At 37.7% G+C, this 9533-nt stretch overlaps 1 protein-coding gene across 1 annotated transcript; it reads right to left on the bottom strand.

The window, feature by feature from the left end:
- Window positions 1-5133, bottom strand: cbr4 (carbonyl reductase 4). Its single transcript, XM_023266806.3, has 6 exons — window positions 4976-5133; window positions 4402-4552; window positions 3067-3187; window positions 2653-2789; window positions 965-1099; window positions 1-875 (listed from the first exon to the last, which is right to left on the bottom strand). The coding sequence occupies exons 2-6, from the start codon at window positions 4544-4546 to the stop codon at window positions 697-699; spliced, it is 717 nt and encodes a 238-aa protein (XP_023122574.1). The 5' UTR covers window positions 4547-4552; window positions 4976-5133; the 3' UTR covers window positions 1-696.
- Window positions 5134-9533: the final 4400 nt, after the last annotated feature.

The following is a 9533-nucleotide window of genomic DNA, read 5'->3' as shown; positions in this document are numbered from 1 at the left end:
CAGTGTACCAGATTTGACCTTGAATTTAATGTGGCCACAGAGCAACATTCAGCTTCAGTAAAGTGCTAAAGTTTTTACCATTTTTATCAATCAGATGCTCCTCAGTCAAGAGTAACGTTTGGCCGTTTTCCACTGCAGGAACTTGCAAGCAACCCAAACCTTTGCACACGCTCCAATCGCACAAACTGCCTCTGTAGAACCTCTCAAGGTTGTTTTCAGAGGGGGAAAAGGGTAGATCCTTCTGATTTGCACTTAGAAACTGCTGTGTGGTTCATAAGATTGATTGGTTAACCTAAGAGAGGACAACAAGTGCCATTTCTTCCTGCCCTCTCAATGTCTTTGTCCAGTGGTGGTCTTTATCTCTCAAATGCTGCCATTAAGGACATAAAATTTGCCGTTGTTGTAGTCCTAGAGCCATTTCATGTACTATTTGTCAACGTTTTGTTGCACTCAGAGTTTGTGTTGCAGTCAAAGCTGTTGGATCCTGTACTGTAATACAAACAGAAAGGCTGAAAGGACTGAAGGTTCCCACCAACCATTGAATGCCACGACTTCCTGCAGTGGAAAGCCATCAATAAAGCCCACAATCTCTAAAACAAGGCATTCAATATTCCAAAAAGGTCCAAGTACCACCTCCACCTGCCTTACTGTTACTGTTTTAAGTGGTGTGATAGCTCCAGAGGAAGTCCTCGCTCCTTACATGGCCAGCTGCAGCCCTCCATCCACCACCAGCACTTGTCCTGTAACGTAGGGAGACTCCAAAAGGAAGAGCACAGCTTGGGCTACCTCCTCCGGCTTCCCAAATCTGCCCAGAGGGATGAAGCGCGCTCCATCGTCTTCCTTTAGCCCTGCGGTCATGTCGGTATGAATGAAACCTGAAGAAGAATGAGAAAAAATATGAAAGAGGTCGTCAAAGACAGTGAGAGGACAAGGACAGAAAAGTGAAATGATAAGAAAAATGTACCTGGAGCCAGTAGGTTCACCCTGATATTGCGTGAAGCGACTTCTTTAGCCAAAGAGCGAGTGAAGCCCTCTAGACCAGCTTTAGTTGCACTGTAGACACACTGACCAGCATTCCCTTTCAGGCCCACAACAGAGCCTGAAACCACGAAACAGGAATCCGCTAAGACACTGGTATGTTTCTCATTCATTTGGTGGATGAGCATTTCCTTCCTCCCAGTCTCACAGAGTCTAATTTATGCCTATGTAATAAAACAGTTCCTTTAAGACTTAAAAGTTTTAAAAAACAGTCTCATGGGTGAAGCCAAACTGACATTATTCTGTTCACATTCATGGCTTCACATCCTGGTTTGATTTTCTAACCGCATTTGGTATAAATCTAAAGCGGCTGAGCAGCCAGCCTGCAGACTTGGATGTTGGAAGTTTCCTGGAAGTTTCCTAGATTTCAAGTGACAATAAAAAAATCTTCAAATCTTTCATGATTCAAAAACATGCAGTATGTTTTCGTAAAACATTGTCAGTACTCGATTTGTGGGTTAAAATGTGCAAAAAATATTAGTATGGGATTGTAAAGGATGTTGTCTTTTTTAAAAATGTCATAATTACATCATTTATCAGAACCAGAAACTGATAAAACTGGAAAATTGTGGGATTTTGCAACAGTTGAAGAATCTGTGACTTCTGGTTCTAGAAAATTAATCAAATCAAATTGTGATATTTCATCAAAATCACTTGATACTGTATGCCTCATTTTAAAAAATTCACCACAAATAAACCATCTACACTAACCAGATTGTGCAGAAAACTGAACTTTCTGTGCTTCTCGCCATAACTGGGAAGCTGTTAGTGACTCAGCTGCAAACAGTTAAATGACAAAAATACTGGGACTTTTCAGCTAAACTGGCTGAACTGCAGACTGTGTTTACACAGGGCAGATAAGAGACAAGTATGGAAACAAATGAAAAATGCTAATAGTCCAGAATGGAGAAACACATTTTTTTTAACCCAGTATTGATAACACTTGTTGTCACTTGGAAAAATACTGTACACACTTATTTCAGGTTTTCAAAATTTTCAATAATCAAAGAAATCAAAATTTTGTGTTTTCTTTGTCAATTATTCATGGCATCATAGCTTTTTTACATTGTTTTGTCTACTACAAGATTTTTGTATATGGGATAAACTGATAAAATCTTCTGCAAAATGCAAATTTTAACAAAGGACAATAAATACTTAAATGGACACAGAAGCTTGTAAGGACCATTTGAATAAATAAAAATAGATGAAAAGGAGAAACAAATTAAAAAGAAATAAAACAAAGTGAAACAAAGGAAGAAACCAGCACACCAGACTTAATACAACCTAAAGATTGAGGTGTGTCTTCCTAACGGTCATGTCAATCCACCAAATGGATAGAAGATTAGCAATAAACCAGTCATGGCAGCTGTAATGTCCATAGACATGTGGGACTTTACATTACAGTGAAAATATGAGACCAGTGAGTAAAAGAACAGACAATAGCAAAACCTGCCCAGATACAGCCTGGGGTTGAGAGAGTTCAAGAAAAATGTCAAAACTGAAGCGAAACAACTGAAGTGAAACTGAAGAAAACAGTAGTGATGTACGCTGCCCCCTAGTGACCACAGTGAAGACTTATTCCGGCAACTAATGATGTGCTGAAGAAGTCACTACCTATGTTAACGATAGCTGCTCCCTGTGTGTGCATCATACTGCGAAGTGCTGCCCTGCAGGTCAACATGGAGCCCAGCAGGTTGGTGTGAAGCAGAGCCACCATGTCTTCTGGTTTGGTCCTCAGTAACAGAGCATCCCTGAACAAAAAGATGAGAGAAATGTATAGGAAGTCACACATAAGCTATCGCTCAAAAGTTTGGGTTCACCCAGACAATTTCACATTTTCCATGAAAACTCACACTTTTATTCATGGGCTAAAATAATTGCACAAGGGTTTTCTAATCATCAGTTAATCATAAATCATTTGTAAGTGACCCTAAACTTTGAACAGTAGTGTACAGTCTTCTATGATAACATTTACACAGTGTATGCCCATAAATGCTTCTGAAAACATCGGCTGAGGTGCCTGCTCACCTGTTGATGCCAGCTGCATTCACAAGATAAGAGATGTTCCCACAAGTTTTCTGGATGGTTTCAAAGGTTTTCTGCACCTCCTGCTCTTTGGAGATGTCACAGCTGAAAGCCATGTGGTCAGCTGCAGAACAAACACACACCAAGAGTTTATTATGAGTTACAAATCTGCAGTATTCATAACAGCTACAGGTCATCTGATACCTTGTGCAAAGCTTTTGTCTGTCTTAAAGGCAGTTTTATCTCTATTTGCACTGAATTTGCGTGAATTTGTGTTCATTTCACATCTTTTTTTTATTGGTTTGCATGTCTTTCTGCTCATTTTTCATGTCTGTGTAGTTGGTTAGTATCTCTTGTGGTCCTTTGATGTCCCTTTGTTGCCATCATGTGTCTGTTGCTTTAAGTCAGTCTCATTGTGGTCATTTTACAGCTATTGTGTTCATTTTGTATCTTTTTTATTAGTTTGGGTCTGCTGTAGTTTCTTTGTATGTCTTGCATCTCTTTACAGCCTTTTTGCATCTAATAATGGTGTTCTTGTGTGTCTTAGAGGCGATTTTAACTCTATTTGCATTAAATTAGTATCAGATTTTGTATCTTTTTCCATTGGTTTCATTCTCTTTCTGGTCATTTTGTATGTCACTGTGGATATTTTGTCTATTTGGTACTTGTTTGTACTCACTCGTTGTCTGTGCTTCTGTTTGTGTTCATTTTGCATCTCTTTTTACTTGGTTGTTTGCATTTTTCTCTGATCATTTTGTGTGCCTCTGCAGTCAATTTACATGTAGTTGTGTTCATTTTGAATCTCTCTTTTTATTAGTTTGCAACTCTTTTTAATCATTTTGTGTTTTTGTGGTTGTTTTGTGCGTTTTTACTATCCTTTGATGTCTGTTGCGCTCATTTTGCATCTCGTTTTAGTTGGTTCCGTCTCTCTGTGAATGATTTGTATATCTTTCTGGTCTTTATGTCTGTCTTTGCAGACATTTTACATCTATTCACATTCGATTTGAATGTCTTTTTCATTGGTTTCCATCTCTTTCTGGCCTTTTTGATTCTCTTTGTAGTTGTTTGTATCACTTTGTAGCAATTTTGTGGCTTTTTATATATTTATCTTGAGCAGTTTGTGTCTTTGGTGTTGCTGTGTGCCTCTTTATGGTGGTTTAATTGACTTACCAACAATAAATGTTCACCACCACTTCAAAAGGAGGCTCTAGATCCAGAGACCCCCCCTGACTGTTCAGTAAACCATCCCTAGTCTTGTTTCTGGAACATGTCAACATGTCTGTATACATATGTTTGTGGATACATATCTGTGTCTGTACACTCAGTACGTCATTATACCTCCATGTAGCGATGCCACAGCGGCCTGGGCAGCATCTTGGTTTCTGGAGAGAACGGCCAACCTGCAGCCCCTCTCTGCCAGCAGGCGGGACACAGCCTTCCCAATCCCCCTGGAGCCTCCACAGACCACAGCCAGCCTGGACATGACGACCTGCAAAGGAGGGTCCACGGGAACAGTTGTAAAATACTGCATTTTAAATCGAATATACAGTTCAGTTAGTCCAAAAATATGTATGCGTGTCTGTTAGCAAAAGTCTAAGTAGTATGCCGTTAAATGTTACAAATATGCGACAAAGTATTAAAAAAAATATTTACCTATTAAAATAATGTTGTAATCATCATTGTCTTAACTAGGAGGCGTAAAGTATGTCTGACTCCAATGTTAGTTAGCTTATGTAAGTTTCAATTTTTTTTTCAGTTTTTTATTTTGTAAAGACTAAAAGCTCCTCAGCCTCAGTCATGTCAATAGCTGCTTGTATTTAGCGTCACTTCGGCTGTTTGCTAAAATTAGCTTCGTTTTAAGATACATAACTATCGTAGAAAAATAAAGTTTATACGGCAAGTTGTTTCTTACCTTATTAGCGACTGTTACGCTTCGCCTGATAAAACTCTTTCGTGTGTAGATAAGTTTTATCGACTGAACAAGGACTAAATGTGGGAGTAGCAGCTGCTCATGGGCACCGCCATATTTGTTGTCGATGTTGTTGCGCCGCGGGTCTCTGACCGGAAGAGGGCGCAGCGGCACCGGAAGAGCTGAACGGAACGGAGGCGTAGATTCAGGGGGGAACACAGAAGACACGGACCCCCTCAAAATTCAGAAAACAACAAGCAGAACAAAATATGAAAATATGAAATAGACGAAGCAGTCCCTCAGATAGGTCTTTTTTCTTCAGCAATTAGTCTTTAATAATTCTCAAAATATGAATTCTGAACTCATACAACCACTCAATCTAATGTGATTTCTGAATATATTCTGAATGGAATGAAAGTGAATATATGGAATGAAAGTCTGAATATATGGAATGAAAGTCTGAATATATGGAATGAAAGTCTGAATATATATAATGGAAGTCTGAAAATATATAATGAAAGTCTGAATATATGGAATGAAAGTCTGAATATATATAATGTTCAGACTCTCGTTCCTTTTTGAAATTTAAATTTTTTTTGTGCATAAATACAGCCATTTACACCATAAACTGATACAAGCAAAGAAACTATTTTGTGCATGAAAATTTATCTGAATGTAGAAGTCTGCATCTCTGGGTTTTAGAAAAAGCCTCAAAGCAACTTAAAGTTAATGCAAAAAAATGATAATGACAAATAATGTTTTTGGTGTTTTCTTACTGTTCAAATCATCGCATGTCTTCAAATCATATCATTCAAATCATAATATGTCTTTAACATGAAAAACAATCTTCACAGGAATCTTTGGTTCAAAAGATGCTTATTATCATGAGCATAGATTTCAATATTTAAAACGCGCATTAATCGCCCCAATGAAAATATGCATGATGAATTAATTCTAATGAATTAATTCATTATTGAAGTGAACTTGTGCCACATGCACATTTAAAGAGGCTGTCTCCTTGAACAAAAGACACAAAAGAGGAGCCAAAAGTAAATCATGAATACATGTGTGTTGAACTAACAGGGATAATATTAAATGAGAAAAATGTATCTATATGAATTTAATATTTGATAACAACACAGAAAACCTAAAAGACCTATTATATCCCATCATATCTTGAACTGTAACCTGGTGCCTCATTTTTGTGCCTTCCTTTATATAAATAAAGACTAATGCAGAAAAGGGACAAATTTGTGCAGATGCAAATTCAACTCTTAATAATTTAACCCCAATATTCAAATGAAGCCTCCACCCATGTCCACACTGATTTTTGTCTGAGGTTTTGCATTGTAATACAGGATACCTGAACTTTTCAGTGCATTATATTCCATTATATTACAATTTGCCACCTAGTGCCTCAGTTTTGTGCTTTCCTTAACATAAATAAAGACATTTCAGCCATAAACTGACATGAAAACGGAACTAATTGGTGCATAAAATTTCACCAGAATGCAAGAAATGAAATGTTTGATGTATAACATTTCCCCATACTCCGTGTTTAATGCTTCCCTTCAGTATTCAAATTAAACCTTGCAATGAAATAACATCCAGTGAGATGATGGTTGTAGGTTTGTTGCCAGTAAAGGCTTGTGTCTCTGGATTAACGTGAAAGCCTCTAAACAAGTAAAATACACTTTAATACAAAAAATGTACTGTATTGCAGTTTATTTAAATCCCTAAACTGATGCAGCAAAGAAATAATTTTGTGCATAAAAATCCATAACATGCAGGAAATTCAGAGTAATTAATGTTTAAATATTTCTGTGTTCCAGTAAAATCTATGAGGGTGCTTATTTCACATTATACTGATATATACTAGTTATTTTAACACATGTAGACCTGGGGGTCACATAGTGGAAATAACACATAGATTTTTAATTACAGTCATTCATTTTCCTCTTTGCTCCTTGTATCTGCTTAGAAATTTATCTCTCCAGGAAAAGAAAAAAAACTGTCACCAGGGCACAAAATGAAATGAGTAATGTTGAGAGTGGGTGGCCTTGGCCTGTACCTGGACAGTCCATCAGCCTGAGACACTCTGTCAGATTGATTTGCTGATGTGAAATCACATTCACAAGCTGTGCCCCGGGCTCGGTGAATCACGGCCACGCAGAAAAATACAACCGTCACCAGCAGTATAATGTGCTTTAAACGCAATTACTCTTTACCGCAGAGTTCATTAATATTAACTGTCAGACAGAGGAATCGGACTGGATTTGTATTCAGATCATCCTCCTGAACTCATTATTTCCCTCTTTCACACCTTGGTGATCTAATGATACTTGCCAGCAGCCCTGCATTTTGCTCCTTCATGCACAAACACTCGTTCACACAAGATATGACTGTGTGACCCCTGTTCATCCCTGTAAACACTCACACACATTTACTGCTGCACTTATTCACTGCTCGATACCACGGCTGCAGCTAGCAATTATTTTCACAGTTAATTAAGCTTTAGTTTATTTTCTTGATCACTTGATTGGCTGTTCGGTCTGTAAAATGACACAAAAATTGGAAAAAATGTCGATCAGTGTTTCCCAGAGCTCAAGATGACAAATGTTTTGTCCACAACTCAAAGATCCATCAATGACTGTCAGCATTTTGGTTGAACTAAAACTGAAAACCTACGGAAAGCTGAATGAAGGTTTTATTATATTTTTGTACTTGTTTTTTTAAATTTTATTTTACGTATGTTTAATTACTAGCAGTATTTCCTCAAGTGCACTCTTTTAACTAGCCCTGCTTTAGCGTATTAATTAGAGGTAAGATGAGTTGAGAACAGTTTCTCATTTACAGTGATGACCTGGCAAGAGGCCCCAGCAGGAAGAAAGATAACAAATAAACAATACATATACAAAAAAGGACACACAAGTGTTTAAACAGAGACTAAAAACAGCCTAGATTAATGCTAGCAATTCAGTAAAAACAGTCAGAATGTGCAGCGGTCAGCTAGGGTCTGGGGTTAAAGCTGTTTTATCTGGTTTAAAATTTAAGAATGTGTATCTGGACAGTTAGATATAAGTTACATTTTGCTTTATACATTTATGATTTTCTTCTACTTGAGCTGATTTATTAAAGGCTCTTTTGAAAATAATTAAAAATATGGCTTGTGCAGTTACAGATCCACAAGTGGGATGTTTGGCATCTTATGTCGTACATTTTTGCTGTCCTAGAAGAGTAAAGAAACCACAAACTTATCCAATTTTTATAGGTGGAAACAGACAATTTGGATGTTTTTTGCATAAAAAGGTCCTCAAAGCAATCAAAACAGTTGCTGGTTAAGTTAATTGTTGCAACTTCATCCAGTAGAGAGGCTTGACTCAGACCTGCATGACAAAAACTTTTATATTTTCCTGGATTTTCCACTTTTTTTGTGTGTCTGGAAGCTGCCATGTCTTGCACATGTCCTGCACAAACGCACCCAGACTATTATGACAGCACATATACAGAAATCTATTCTAGGAAGCCCAGACACATTATTCATCTGCTTCGTTGCTATAATTAGAGGTTCAAGAAGGACTTGACCAACACTCTTTTACGAAAATGACTTGAAATGGCTCTTGAGCTTAAATATTATCAAGCATTCTTGACCTTGAAGCTCCGTTCCTGAGCTCTGCACAGCCTTTGCAGCTATGAATATTTTACATACACTCACTGTACACTTAGCATTTCCTAAATTTATACACCCTCCCTCCCTTTTAACTCATAGACCACAAAGTTCCTGCAACAAATTCAGCATCTTCTAAAACTAAAACAAGCCAAGCAGTCAGAAAATATGAAATTAATGCAATAAATTCAGATGGAATGATTTAAATATTCATGCTTATTGCTAAACAAGTGCATTTTTTAAATTTTATTATTATTCCTCCTCAGTATGGTCTCATGCTCATATATTGGAATAACTTATTTCCATGGTAACCCATCCTCTGCAGGGAACAGTGTGCAGCACAATGACCTCTCTGGGTGCCTGTCAGTTCCTGTCAGTGTTTCCAGGCTGAACACTCTGGGAAGGCTCACCTCGCTCTGCAGCACTCGCCTCTGCTGTAAGTCACAGGAGAAGCAGCAGCAAGAACCTGTTATTCCTGGAGACACTAATGTGGCTGTGACTTACCCCCAAACGCGCTTAATTAGAAACAACTGTCTCTCTGCTGCTGCTGCTGTTATCGCATGTGTGTATTTTTAGGTTTACACTAACCTAACCCAACCTTTGTAAAAGGAGTAATATCAGACTGATTAAAGTTGTAATTCTCATTTTAACAGCATCATTAAAACATCCCCTTTTTCATCTTGGTAATATCGCCAAGTCAGACCTTTTTTAACTAAGATGTTAAAATGCTTGTTCATGCTTTTATCTCTGGCTATTTACTGCAATTCCCCTTTTACTGGATTACCTAAAAAGTCTGTAAAATAAACCACAGCTAGTATAGAATTCAGAGCCTTAACTAAAGTAAAGAAAACATTTCACATTAACCCCACAGCTCCAGAAACTACACAGGCTACC

The sequence above is a fragment of the Amphiprion ocellaris genome, chromosome 2 (assembly GCF_022539595.1).
Source record: "Amphiprion ocellaris isolate individual 3 ecotype Okinawa chromosome 2, ASM2253959v1, whole genome shotgun sequence".
In the NCBI taxonomy this organism is placed as follows: Eukaryota; Metazoa; Chordata; class Actinopteri; family Pomacentridae; genus Amphiprion; species Amphiprion ocellaris.
The sequence above is the reverse complement of the archived record's forward strand: the minus strand, read 5'-3'. Positions and strand labels throughout refer to the sequence as shown.